The sequence below is a fragment of the Suncus etruscus genome, chromosome 14, assembly GCF_024139225.1.
Source record: "Suncus etruscus isolate mSunEtr1 chromosome 14, mSunEtr1.pri.cur, whole genome shotgun sequence".
In the NCBI taxonomy this organism is placed as follows: domain Eukaryota; kingdom Metazoa; phylum Chordata; class Mammalia; order Eulipotyphla; family Soricidae; genus Suncus; species Suncus etruscus.
In genome coordinates, this window is record NC_064861.1 from 52,664,887 (window position 1) to 52,679,667 (window position 14,781).

Sequence of the window (14,781 nt, forward strand, 5' to 3'; positions counted from 1 at the left end):
GGTGGGGTAGGGCCCGGAGAGATAGCACAGCGGCGTTTGCCTTGCAAGCAGCCGATCCAGGACCAAAGGTGGTTGGTTCGAATCCCGGTGTCCCATATGGTCCCCTGTGCCTGCCAGGAGCTATTTCTGAGCGGACAGCCAGGAGTAACCCCTGAGCAACACCGGGTGTGGCCCAAAAACCAAAAAAAAAAAAAAAAAAAAAAAAGGTGGGGGTAGAGGAGGATTCAATAACAATATAGCAAAACATTTTGATAAGAACTAGTGAGAATGGTCAATTTTACTTGGAGAAATAACAGGGAAAACTTTAAGACAATGCTCAAGCAGGGGGCCATAGTGTGGAGCATTTGCCTTGCATGTGGCCTATCTGGATTCAATCCCCAGCATCTCATATGGTCTCCTAAGCCTGCCAGGGAATTAATTCCTGAGCAGAGCCAGAAGTAACTCCTAAGATCTGCTGGTTGTGGCCCAAACCCCTGCCCAAAATAGTCTTCCCCTAAATCAGAGTTTAAATAATTATTTGTCCTATAAAGGTCTGCCTAAATATTTTGAAACAAAATAATTAACAATACAGTGTTGGGGAGCCGGAGTGATAGCACAGCGGTAGAGTGTTTTGCCTTGCATGCTGCCAAGCCTAGAAGGACTTGGATTCAATCCCTGGCATCCCATATGGTCCCCCGAGCCTGCAGGAGTGATTTCTGAGCACAGAGCCAGGAGTAACACCCCCCCCAAATAAAAAGAATAGTGTGGATTGAGAGTACATCAAATTGATTTAATTCCTTAAATTATAAAGTACTTCTCAGAGTCAGAGTGGTGGTGCAAGCGTTAAGACGTTTGCCCTGCACAAGCTAACCTAGAACGGACTGAAATTCAATCCCTCAGCGTCCCATATGGTCCCTCAAACCAGGAGCAATTTCTGAGAGCATAGCCAGGAATGGCCCTGAGCGTCTCCAGGCATGGTCCAAAGACAAAACAAAAGAAAAAAAAATCAAACAGAAGTTATAAAGTACCTCTCTTAAATTAAAAACAAAATAGGGGCTGGAGAGGTGGTGCAGAGCTGTAAGGCGTTTGCCTTGCCGGTGCTAGCCTAGGACAGACTGCCATTCGATCCCCTGGTGTCCCATATAGTCCCCCAAGTCAGGAGTGATTTCTGAGCGCATAGCCAGGAATAACCCGAGTGTCACCAGGTGTGACCAAAAAAATCGAAAAACCAAAAAAAGAAAGTTTAAAATATATAGCTTTTTAGAAATATATAGAAATTATCCATCAATTTGCATACTAGAGTGCTCTATCACTAATTCTAGGAATGAGTCTTCAAAGTTAGGAATAATCTCACTTCAAAATCTATTTCTACAAATGAGAATATGCACTTTCTGCTGATCATTTAATTTCTTTTTTCTTCTTACCAGAAGAATCCTGCTTTAAGGACTGATATACAGGTATGTAGATTGTAATACAACAACTAAGCAGGACATCTATTTTTCATAGGAGCAAAAAAAGGTCAATTACTACTGCTCCACCAAAATCATTTCTCCAGGACATAATATAGTGGTGGGTAGTGTGCCTGTGTGCATCCTCAGCACTGCCAAAAATGATGGCCAAGTGTGGAGCATGGAGTAACTCCGGAACATGGCCAGGTGTTGCCCCCCAAAAAAATCCACAAAAAGTACTGCATGAACAGGTAAAAAAAAAAATCTTAGCTAGATATTAAACATCTGTAAACTATTATGTCTATCATATGATTTGAGTTTCAGTAAAGAAGGACAAAAATGGAAAAGCTAACCTTTTTGTTTGTTTGTTTTTGCTTATTGGGATAAGGGGGTTTCTGTTTGTTGGTGGTTTTTGGGTTTTGGGTTTTGTTTTTTGTTTTTGGCCCACCCAATAGTACTCAGGCTTATTACTCCTGGGTTGGCGTTCAGGGATCACTCCTGTCAGGCTCTTTGGAATCATACAGAATGTTGAAGACTGAACCCTGGCCAGCCACATGCAATGTAAATTCATTTCCTATTGCTTCACCCCATGCTAACCATCATTAATTATAAATATGTTGCCTAAATAAAACAAACTCTTATTATATAGTGTGAGCTACCAAAACAAAAGGCTGAAAAAGGCACTTGATATGAAAAAAAAAATGACTTTTCTTAATACAAAGTGTATCACTGGATAAAGTATGTATGTATCACATACACTGAAGATTCTGCTCTGGTATTATTGAAAAATACAGGAAGAGGAGGCATTAAAAAAAAGAAAAATACATTTTCAAATCAAAATAAAGGTGTCAGATACATTCTACTCAGTGTGTTTTATGGAGAAAAAAAAAGATATATATAGCACATGGGCTTTTGACTTGGGGCCGGAGTGATATAGCACAGCAATAGGGACTGTACTATCATGTACTACATCAGGCTGACTCCAACAGACCTGGGTTCAATCCCCAACTTCCCATAGGATCCCCCAAGCCAGGAGCGATTTCTGAGCACAGAGCCAGGAGTAACCACTGAGCGTCACTAGGTATGGCCCAAAAACCAAAGACCCCCCCCCCCCAAAAAAGGTTTTGACTAAGAATATAATTGCTGGGGCAGGAGTGTTTGCCTTGCAGCAGGGAATCCAGGGTGAATGGTGGTTCAAATCCAGGCATCCCATATGGTCCCCCAACTCAGGAGTAATTTCTGAGCGCATAGCCAGGAGTGATCCTTGAGATTCACCGAATGTGCCCCTCTCCCAAAAAAACATATATATTATAATATATATATATATATATATATATAATTTCTGGATTAAAGCAAATAGAATTATACTATTAAACTGTTTCTTCAATTTATTATTTAAAAGTATGTGCTAATTCCATTATTACTGATAAGCTCCTTACTTCCATCAAAAGGACATTGTTGAGGCTAGAGTTGTAAGAATACAGTGAGTTGAATGTTTGCTCTGCATGCAGTAGACCCAGGTTTGACCATGGTCTCCCAAGACTACCAGGAGTAATCCGTGAGCACAGCAGAGTGTGGCCCCCAAATAAGAAACTGTGGAGTCAGAGATGGGGCCTAAGAGTGCATTAAGGTGTTTGCCTTACACGTGGACAAATTGGATTCAATCCTCAGGCTTGTATATGATCCTAAATACAAAATTAATAGAATCCCCAGGTTACCTCTGGATATGGCCCCATATACTCACCACCACCATCACTTCTGCAAAGGACACTATGGTCCTAACAACAGAAAGCTCTCATAATGCTAATTTTTTTTATTCTTTTTGCACAGTCCTATTAAGTTTTTCAAACAGTGCTAAGGGTACACATGCAGTAATGGGCATTGAAAGAAGGCCTTATGTGTGCAAAGCCCTGTGAGCTATCTCTTGACCAGATAGTATTAAATTTTTAAAAAGCATCATCTACTTGAAACATTATACTTTAATGCTCAAATGATGCCAAAAGATAAACTTTTTAGTAGAACAAAAAAATAATGTCTCTTACCTGTCCGTGCCATGCATAGTGCAAAATAATAGCTGAGTTAGGGTGATTTCCAAGAAAAATTGGCATCAGAGTGGAGATGAGCTCATGGCGCAAGGTGTGCCAGGAGGTGTTGATTTGTAGTAAGGCCAATACTAGCATGTCCGGACAGTGTTTAATAGGGAAGCTGAAGAGTTGTTTGACTTGCTCATATTGCCCCACCTCTGCAAGCCTCAAGAGAGATTCAATCAAATCCAAGCTCTTCCTATAAGAATAAAAGAAAACTTTCTATCAGTAAAATTATAAGACTGCAAATTTATTTCCCAATAACAGCCAGAGACAAAAATCAAGCTCATCTTCTTTTATTTTTGAAAACTTTGTAAATCAGTTCTTTCCAAAATAACATCTGAAATGCCTTTTAGATTAATTTCAAATTGGCTGGGTTTTTTTTTGTTTGTTTTTGTTTTTAAAGTAGTGCTATATATAATCGGTTCATACAGATCATTTGATTTGGTGTGCGCGCACCAAATCAAATGCACGTAGTTGGGACCGGTGGCGCAAGTGGTAAGGTGTCTGCCTTGCCCAAACTAGCTTAGGATGGACCACAGTTCGATCCCCTGGCATCCCATATGGTACTCAAAGCCAGGAGCAATTTTTGAGCACATAGCCAGGAGTAACCCCTGAGCATCACCAGGTGTGACCCAAAAAAAAAAAAAAATGCATGTCTGCTGAAAGGGGTGGTGCTTCAGCACTGTCCAGAAGTTATGGCTGAGCTGAAAAGGTAAGCAGCTGAACTGAACTATATGCCACTGAACTATTTAACCCACAATACTCTGCGCTTTTATATGAGACCGACAGCAGTGATGATGACAATGTCTATGCTGATACCCCACATCAGATACAGCTGAAGCTGTTTGGATACACAGATGAGGAGGAAGAGGAATCCAATTTTGAAGAAATTTAACCTTTGTGGTTTAGCTTGACTGCCTGTTAAGCTACAGTTTTCTACACTTTAAAGTTTTAAAGTTATTGTTGTTAGTTTACGTTTTTCTTTAGCAATAACTATTGAAAAGCATTTAACCGGGGCCGGAGAGATAGCATGGAGGTAAGGCATTTGCCTTTCATGCAGGAGGTCATCGGTTCGAATCCCGGCGCCCCATATGGTCCCCTGTGCCTGCCAGGAGCAATTTCTGAGCCTGGAGCCAGGAATAACCCCTGAGCACTGCCAGGTGTGACCCAAAAACCAAAAAAAAAAAAAAAAAGAAAAGCATTTAACCTACTGATTCCTCAATTATTATAATTGTTTTGGGTATATATTTATATTTTTGAAATTTACCAGTGGCTGCTGCATTTTCTTTCTTGGCTTATACTCGAGTCACTAAGTTTCCCAGTTTTTAAGGGTAAAATATGGGGGGGGGGGTCGGCTTATACTTGAGTATATACAGTAAAATTTTTATTTATTTTTTTTTTGTTTTTGAGTCACACCCGGCAGCACTCAGGGCTTACTCCTGACTCTACGCTCAGAAACCGCTCCTGGCAGGCTTGGGGGACCATGGGGATGCCAGAATTCGAACCACCGTCCTTCTGCATGCAAGGCAAACACTCTACTGCTGCGCTTTCTCTCTGGCCCCGTACAATAAATTTATTTACCAGTGTCCCTTTTTTTTATTTTTAAAAATAGGCACATGAAATATGTCATGGAGAGTTGAATTGATACATCTGGTAGGGCATATTCCTTCTATGCAGCCAATCAATCCCCGACATCCCTTATAGTCCCATGAGCCCACCAGAAGTAACTTCTGAGCACAGAACCAGGAACTCCAGTGCAGCACCAGGTGTGGCCCGGGGTTAAGAAAAAAAATGGAAACTCAAGAAGTACTCACCACTAATTTATAATAAAAAGACAAATATCCTTATACAAAGGTAGATGAGATTGCTTACCATGTGGCAATTTCTCGATTGTCGTCCTCTGGTGGTGCTTTCAGAATATCAGTGGCAACAGAATGACAGGGATAGTCAGCAAAACAAAAGATCTCTGGATTTATTAGGGAATGCTGAATGAAGGATAGCTGCAGTAAGAGAAAATTTAAGAGTTACTATCATTTAAATGACTGAATATTAAAAAGTGCAAAACAATTTCAATCTAAACGTTACTAGAATGACTATTTCCCTTAAAAAAGATTTTTCAAAAACGTATCAAACAAAAGATACACGCTGAGATGACCACAGAAACTACCGTGCCATGGGACGTTATATAATCTATGTTTCCTCGTGATTTATGACTTTTGGGGCCAGCAACATGGCGTGACAGGCAAGGTGTTTGCCTTACACATGGCCAATCTGAATTTAATCGATTACATGTGCTCCATATGTCTCTCAAGAACCATCCCTAAGCACAAACCCAAGAGCAAATACTGAACAATCCCAGGTGTTAACAACAACAACAAAAAAATTATAGCTACCTGGGGGCTGGAGTAAAATTACAATGGGTCGACCTTGCATACTGAGGACCCAGGTTCAATACCACCTGCCATCCCATATGGGCTCTGAGCACCACCTGGAGTAATTCCTGATCCAGAACCCAGAGTAACCACTGAGCACTGACAGGTGTAGTCAAAAAAAACAAATAAGCAAACAAACGAAAGAGATGGTTATCTCTGCTTTTCAGAACTATAGGAATTATTTTTTTTAATGCTGCATAAATAGCACTACATAAAGCCATATAAAATATAGAAACCTACATATGCATATGTATATATACATGTATACACATATATCACTATATAAAGCAATGCAAAACACATTATTCTGTTCCCCTTCTATAATTCTACACCATTCACTTACCTGGCCTTCTGCATGTTTCCAAGGCCTGTATATGAGGTCAACTGGGAATACTTCCATTCCCAGACCCCTCTGAATGCCATAAACAACATTATGAAGTCCTTTACTATCACGAATTTGAAATCCAGGATGGTCCAGTTCATAAGTTACTTCCTTGAAATTCAAACTCGGGTTCTTAAAATAAAATAAAATGCTTTAATAAACAAAAGAAGATATGTTTTGATACTTTAACCAGAGTCTATATATACTTTTCAACTAAGATGTTCTAACAATAAACTAAAAATCATCTAGAATTTGCAGAAAGGTTTTTTTAAAAGGTAAATATTAAAAAAAAAAAAGGAAATATTAAAAAGTCCCAACACTGGGCCTGAGAGATAGCACAGCGTTAAGGTGTTTGCCTTGCATGCAGCCAATTCAAGATGAATGGTGGTTTGAATCCTGGCATCCCACATGGTCCCATCCAAGCCAGGAGGGATTTCTGAGCCTATAGCCAGGAGTAACCTCTGAGCATCACCGGGTGTGCTTCCCCCCCCCCCCCAAAAAAGAAAACAACAACAACAAAAAAAAAATCCAGGGCCGAAGACATAGCATGGAGGTAGGGCGTTTGCCTTGAATGCAGGAGGGCGGTGGTTCAAATCCAGTCATCCCCTATAGCTCCCCCAAGCCAGGAGGGATTACTAAGAGTATAGCCAGGAGTAACCTCTAGAGCATCACTAAGTGTGGCTCAAAAACAAACAAACAAACAAAAAGAGCAAAGAAATAATTTACATAGAAAGGAATAGCCTCAGATTTATAGCAGACCAAGGCCAGGGTCATAGCACAGTGGGTGGAATGCTTGCCTTGCATGTGGCCAACCTGGGTTCAATTCCCAGCATCCTAATAGTCTCAAGCACTGCCAAAAGTAATCCTAAATTGTAGAGTCAGAAGTAATCCCTCTAGGGCCTGAGAGATAGCACAGCAGTAGGGCATTTGCCTTACATGCAGCTGACCTGGTAGAGACCCTGTTTGATTCCCAGCATCCCATATGGTCCCCAGACTGGCAGGAGTAATCCCTGAGCATCGCAGGGTGTGGCCTAAAAACCAATCAATAATATTTGAAAGAATGAAAGGGAAGGGGGGGGAAGAGGAGAGGGAGGCAGGGAGGGAGAGAGAAAGGAAGGGAGAGAGAAAGAGGGAGGGAGGGGGAGAAAGAAAGGAAGGAGAGAGAGAAAAGAGAGAGAGAGAGAAAGAAAGAAAGAAAGAAAGAAAGAAAGAAAGAAAGAAAGAAAGAAAGAAAGAAAGAAAGAAAGAGAGAGAGAGAGAGAGAGGGAGGGAGGGAGGGAGGGAGGGAGGGAGGGAGGGAGGGAGGGAGGGAGGGAGGGAGGGAGGGAGGGAGGGAGGGAGGGAGGGAGGGAGGGAGGGAGGGAGGGAGGGAGGGAGGGAGGGAGGGAGGAAGGAAGGAAGGAAGGAAGGAAGGAAGGAAGGAAGGAAGGAAGGAAGGAAGGAAGGAAGGAAGGAAGGAAGGAAGGAAGGAAGGAAGGAAGGAAGGAAGGAAGGAAGGAAGGAAGGAAGGAAGGAAGGAAGGAAGAGGGTATTAAAGAACAGAACACTTAGGGTGCAGTTGCTTTGCATGGGACTGTACCAGGTTCAAACATCCCATATGCTCCCCTTCATCACAAGACATAATTCCTGAGAACAGAACCAGGAGCAACATCTTAGCATTAATGGGGTGAGGGACAGGGAAAAGAGGAGAAAGGGAGGGAAGAGGGGGGAGAGAGGCAAGGGGAAGTGATGTAGAGGTAGAGAGAAGGAGGGAGAAGAGAATCCTACTAAACTGAAACAGAAAAAAAATGGAGGGGGGTCACAATAGATAGGACAGAAATCCACAGACATCAGATATTACTTTGAAAATCTATACACCACAGAACGAGAGAACCTAGAAGAAATGGATAAATTCTTGGACTGTTATGCAGACCTCCTGAACAGACCTATTACAATAGACAAAATTGAAATGGTAATAAGTCTCCCAAAAAAGACAATTCACTAATGAGTTCTTTCAAACCTTTAAAGAGGATCTACTCTGCCAATCCTTCTCAGGCTCTTTTAGGAAATAGAAAACTCCTAAACAGTTTCTAAGAAACAAGCATCACCCTGATACCAAATGATGGGCAGACACAGCACAAAAAATATCAACTCATCAAAAAGATCATATATCCAGGTATAAAACAATAGCACAGTGGATAGGGCATTTGTCTTGCATACAGCCAATCTGGGTTCAATTCCTGGAATCTGGTCCCCCAGCCTGCCAGGAGTAACACCTAGCAGTCTGGGTGTGGTTCAAAAATCAAAAATGATAAAAAAAAAAAAAAAAAAAAAAGAAAAAAGAAAATAAAAGAAAAAAAAGGGGCCGGGCGGTGGCGCTAAAGGTAAGGTGTCTGCCTTGCCTGCGCTAGCCTTGGACGGACCACGGTTCTATCCCCCGGTGTCCCATATGGTCCCCCAAGCCAGGAGTAACCCCTGAGCGTTACCGGGTGTGGCCCAAAAACCAAAAAAAAAAAAAGATCATATGCCATGACCAAGTGGGAGTCATCCCAGAGATACAAGTATGGTTTAACATATAAAGTCAATAAACCTACCATATTTTCCGGCGTATAAGATGACTTTTGAAACAAAAACAAGTCAATCGAAAATCGGGGCCGAGTATATCTGGAAAAATGTTTCAATGTGCCGCTAAACAAAAATTGTCTGAATATTGCCACAAAACGAATTTTCCAACTGAATCCTGCACCAATCACTGCAAGGCTGCTTGGACCGCCTCTCTTAACTCAGCCACTCCAAGCAGGCTTTTTATGCATGCAAATTAGACAATGTTCTGGACCGGAATCTACACTGTCAAAAGCCTGCTCAGGTTGGCCAGAGTCAGAGAGGAAGTCTATTACAGTATAACCTTTGAACCTTTGCTTGTTGTGATTGGCTCACTGTGGTACATACAGTTGCAGCACAGGAACATTCTGTCTGACACAGCGAATATAGGCCTAAACCTATGTTTTAACTGCAAATTTAGGGGGTCGTCTAATACGCTGGCAAATACACCATATCCTTATGGGAGGAAATACCCACATTATCATATCAACTGATGCAGGAAAAAGTGTTAAGACAAGACACAGTCCCCATTCATGATTTTAAAAAAGCCCTAGGAGGGAGGGAGGGAGGGAGGGAGGGAGGGAGGGAGGGAGGGAGGGAGGGAGGGAGGGGAGTTTGCTTTGCACAAGGCCAATCCAGATTTTATCCCCGGCTTTCTATAAGGTTCCCCCAAGAGAGCAATAATTCATTAAGTGAGGACCCAGAAATTACCCCTGTGCATAGCTGAGGGTGTCCAAAACGGAAGTCTCAAAAGACTTCCTCAACATACTCAAAGCCATTAACCACAACCCACAGCAAACACTATGGCCAATGGGGGCAAGCAACTAAAAGTGTTTGTTCCATCTGGGCCAGGAGAGATAGCACAGCAGTGTTTGCCTTGCAAGCAGCCGATCCAGGACCAAAGGTGGTTGGTTCGAATCCCGGTGTCCCATATGGCCCCTGTGCCTGCCAGGAGCTATTTCTGAGCAGACAGCCAGGAGGAGTAACCCCTGAGCACCACCAGGTATGGCCCAAAAACAAAACAAAAATAAACAAAAAAAAAGTGTTCCATCTAAGATTCCGCACAAGACAAGGTTTCGCACTCACCATTTCTATTCAATAAAGTACTAATTGACATAACAATTAGGCAAGAAAAGATAACAGCACCAAAATAGGAAAAAGATCAAGCTCTATTTGCAAGTGACATATTCCTATATTTAGAAAACACTGCAAAAGAAGCTCATAGAAACAGTAGATTTGTATAGATTACCTACAAGATTAACATGCCAAAATACAGCTTTTCTACATACAAATAAGTGAAATAAATTTTAATCCCATTTACAACTCTGGCTCAGAAAATCAAATACAGGGCCAGAGCAATAGTATAGTGAGTTGAATGTTTGCCTTGCTTGTGTTCAGTCTCTGGCATCCCATATAGTCTCCCAAGAGGAATAATCCCTGAGCATTGCAGCAACAACAAAGCTCAAATACCTAGAAATCAACTTAATCAAAAAGGTAAAGGACATACACATAGAACTATAAAGCATCACTTCAAAAAAATAAGAAACCATGTACCTAAAATATTACTTTGAAAGATCTGTAATTCACTTTGGACACAATAAAAATTATTGAAAAGAATACAAAATATTAAAAAATAAAAATAATAAAAGGAAATAGAAACACATCCCCTAGTTATGGACTGGGAGAATTAACATCAAAATGGCAGTATTTCCTGAGCATTATCCCTGTAAGGATACCCATGACATTTTTCAGAGAAATAGACCAAACACTTCTGAAGTTCATATGAAACAATAAATACCCCACACACCAAACAGCCAAAGAAATTCTTGGAGGGGCCGGGTAGGTGGCGTTGGGCCGGGTAGGTGGCGCTGGAGGTAAGGTGTCTGCCTTGCAAACGCTAGCCAAGGAAGGACCGCGGTTCGATCCCCCGGCGTCCCATATGGTCCCCCCAAGCCAGGGGCGATTTCTGAGCACATAGCCAGGAGTAACCCCTGAGCGTCAAACGGGTGTGGCCCAAAAACCAAAAAAAAAAATTCTTGGAGAAAAGATGGAAGGCATCACTTTCCCAACCTCAAACTGTACTGTACTACAAAGCTATAGTAATTAAAATAGCTTAGTACTGGACTAAAGACAGATCTTCTAATCAATAAAATAGAATTGAAAATCCATAGATGAGAGGTGGGAGTGAAGGAGTTAAAAAAAGAAAATCCAGAGATGGAATCTCATATACGATCAGTTAAATCTGATAAAGAAGCAAAATATTTAGTGGAGCAAGGAAACAATGGTCAACAATTGGTGTTAGGCAGTAGATTCCCCTCAGCGCATGAATGCCAATGTCCAATGCGACCTGCTACATCCTCAAACAGAAAAAGCTCAACTCCAAACATAACCCTACCAAACTTCCAAGTCACCAAATTTGTTTTAGATCTATAAATCCTATACCACAAAGACCAGTGTCAGTTAAGTACTGTCACAGGAAACCTGAAGGAAAGTTTCATAATAATCTATAACTTCAGGGGCCGGAGCGACTGGCGCAGTGGTGCTAGATGTAAGACATCTGCCTTGCAAGTGCTAGCCTATGACAAACTGCGGTTCGATCCCCCAGCATCCCATATGGTCCCCAGCCAGGAGCGATTTCTGAGCGCCAGGAGAAACCCTAGAACTTGGTCAACGGTGTTGCTCCCCTCCAAAAAAAAAAAACAATAACCTATCAACTTTGGAGAGCCTAAACAGTAACATACAAGGCTCAGCTCACACAAACCACAGCCCAGTAAATCATTAGACACTGACTTTAGTAGATACCATGAAGCAATATAACAATCATTTCAAACTGTCCTGTGCTGATATAAGTTTTGATAATTCTATTTACTTGTGTTGTAACAAGCATTATGAAATGTCTATGCCTGCATGGAGGCAGACTATCATGGGTGAGCAAGTAGGGACACTGGTAGTGGGATTGGTGTTTGAATATTTAAGCCTGCAATAACTATATTATGAACAACTTGGTAAATCAATTTTATAAGAAAAAAAATCAGGGGCCGGAGAGATAGCATGGAGGTAAAGCGTTTGCCTTTCATGCAGGAGGTCATCGGTTCGAATCCCGGCGTCCCATATGGTCCCCCGTGCCTGCCAGGAGCAATTTCTGAGCCTGGAGCCAGGAATAACCCCTGAGCACTGCCTGGTGTGACCCAAAAACCAAAAAAAAAAAAAAAAAAAAAAAAAGAAAAAAAATCAGAAGAAATTAGAGTCGGATAGTTTTGGGCCAGAGTAGCAGGACGCTTGCCTTGCACGCAGACAGACCTCAATTCATCCCTAGCATCCCATATGGTCCCCCAAGCCAGGAGTGATTTCTGAGCACAGAGCCAGGTGTAACCCCTGAGCATCACAAGGCGTGGCCCAAAAACCAAAAAAAGTTGGATAATTTAAAAAAAAATCTAAAAAGCACAGTAATAAAACTCCGTATCACAAATTACCAGAGAAATGCAAATCAAAACAATAAATTGGGTATGTGCTAGCTTTGGCAGCACATACACTAAAATTGGAATGATACAGAGAAGATTACCATGGCCCCTACTCGAGGATGACATACAAATTAGTGAAACATTCCATATTTTAAAAAAAATGGTTATCTCCTGACAGAGACTGGCACTCATCACCCAAAAAACACACACACACACACACACACACACACACACAACTTAAACAACCAGTGTTAGCATGGACATAGGAAAAGTGGTGAGAACTTCAACTGGTCTAGACTTCATGTAAAACAATATGAATATTCTTCAAAAGAAAAAAAAATAGGAATAGCTCTTAGGGTGTTTGCCTTGCATCTAGTCAACGAGTTAAATCCTGAGGACTTCCAGGAGTTAATTACTGAGTGCAGAATCTCACAGCATTGCTGGGTATGGCTCAAAAAAAAAACAAAAAGGGGCCAGAGTAACAGCGGTCAGTAGAGTGTATATATGCCTTGCATGGAGTTGCACAGGTTCGATCCCTAGCATCTCATATAGTTCCCTGAGTTTACCAGGAGTAATTTCTCTTTTTTGGTTTTTGGGCCATACCCGGCAGTGCTCAGGGGTTACTCCTGGCTGTCTGCTCAGAAATAGCTCCTGGCAGGCATGGGGGACCACATGGGACACCGGGATTCGAACCAACCACCTTTGGTCCTGGATCGGCTGCTTGCAAGGCAAACGCCACTGTGCTATCTCTCCAGGCCCACCAGGAGTAATTTCTGATGCAGAGCCAGGAGTGACTCCTGAGCACTGCTGGGTATGCCCCCACTGAAAATAGGAAAAAAAAACAAAACAAAACAAAACAAAACAAAAAAAAACACAAGAATAATAACCAAAGACAACAGAAATGAAGGCCAGGAATCCCCCCCCAGCACTCCCAGGAGTAGCCCCAAACTACACAGACATATGCTATAAAATATGCATTATATATTAAAACATCTTGAAAAAATACATTATATGTACTCACCAGTTCTTTGAGAACATCAATCAAAACTTCCACATTCCATGTGTGTGCCTGTGCACCATCACTTTTATCTTTACCATCACTCCAGATCCCACTGCCAGGAGCTGAGATACTCTGTAAACATACAACCAGAATTAAACAAAACCAAGTATTTTATACATTCAAATCTAATTGATGGATCAATACTAATATAATTTAAACACACACACCCCAAATCGCACAAGACACCAATTCACACTGAAAAACACTCAACTTTTAATTTACCTGTAGTGGAATGCCATCTGTAAGTCCTGAATGAGTCCGAGCCATCATTCCCAAAACTCTTGCAACCTGGGCAGCTGTGATCTCCCGAACGCCAAACTGCATGATTATATTGCGACATTCTTCAATACTGAAAAATAAATTTTAACTTCAGTAAACTGCTATAGGGCTATGTACATACAGTACTCTTATATGAGGCTCTTGGGTTCAGAAAGGAGAAGGGAGTGATGAATATTCTCACCCACTCAGTGACAAAATTTAATTAAGGTATGGCAGCATAAAATGAAACCTTGAGTGAGCTTCCTAGACCCTTGGTAGTATAGACAGAATAATTAGCTTCACTTCTTTCTTTATGATATAGGTTTACATTTAAAAAAAAAAAATCTTGGGGCCGGAGAGATAGCATGGAGGTAAGGCGTTTGCCTTTCATGCAGAAGGTCATCAGTTCAAATCCCGGTGTCCCATATGGTCCTCCATGCCTGCCAGGAGCAATTTCTGAGCCTGGAGCCAGGAATAACCCCTGAGCACTGCCAGGTGTGACCCAAAAACCACAAAAAAAAAAAATCTTTTTTTTAACCTCAGGGGCCTGAGCAATAGCACAGCAGGTAAGGCGCATTTGCCTTGAATGTGGCAGACTTGTGTTCAATCTCAGCCTTCCAATATGGGTGCCAGGAATAATTTCTGAGCAGAGCCCTAATAACTCTTAAGCACTGCCTGGTATGGCCCAAAAACAAAAGTAAAAATATAAACTACCCAAAAACTTGCCTTGCACAAGGTCAACCTAAGTGTGACACCCAGTCAGTCCGCAACATGATCCCAGAGCCCTACCAGGAATGATCCTGAAGAACAGAGCCAGGAGTAAGCACAGAGAATGGCTGGGTGTGGCCCAAAGCAAAATGTAAAACTCTTCTTACATAATGGTACAGCACATGCCTTGTACACAAGTATGTAGTTGTATGAAACACATTTAAATTAAAAACATTAAAGTTATGTTTTATTCCTTGAAACCCACCCCCAAAAATAGGGGGAAAGAATTTTAACATAAATGAAACCTGGGCCAGAAAGATAATACCTCAATGGGGCCAGAGAGAGCAAGCGGGAGGGCATTTGACTTGCATGCAGCCGAACCAAAA

General features: G+C 41.7%; 1 protein-coding gene and 1 non-coding gene across 7 annotated transcripts in view; one reads left to right on the plus strand and one right to left on the minus strand.

The window, feature by feature from the left end:
• The window catches only part of CNOT1 (CCR4-NOT transcription complex subunit 1), a 121,535-nt gene that overhangs the window by 62,194 nt on the left and 44,560 nt on the right, over window positions 1–14,781 (minus strand). For all 6 annotated transcript variants that reach the window (XM_049786117.1, XM_049786114.1, XM_049786118.1 and 3 more), the window contains exons 9-13: window positions 13,652–13,778; window positions 13,391–13,501; window positions 6,290–6,460; window positions 5,387–5,514; window positions 3,470–3,710 (exon numbers count right to left, since the gene is read on the minus strand). In XM_049786117.1, the coding sequence (XP_049642074.1) occupies window positions 3,470–3,710; window positions 5,387–5,514; window positions 6,290–6,460; window positions 13,391–13,501; window positions 13,652–13,778 (778 nt within the window). The remainder of the gene's footprint in view (window positions 1–3,469; window positions 3,711–5,386; window positions 5,515–6,289; window positions 6,461–13,390; window positions 13,502–13,651; window positions 13,779–14,781) is intronic.
• LOC126029142 (U6 spliceosomal RNA) lies at window positions 12,417–12,523 on the plus strand. The gene has a single exon (XR_007502795.1). It is a non-coding gene; the product is annotated as a U6 spliceosomal RNA (small nuclear RNA).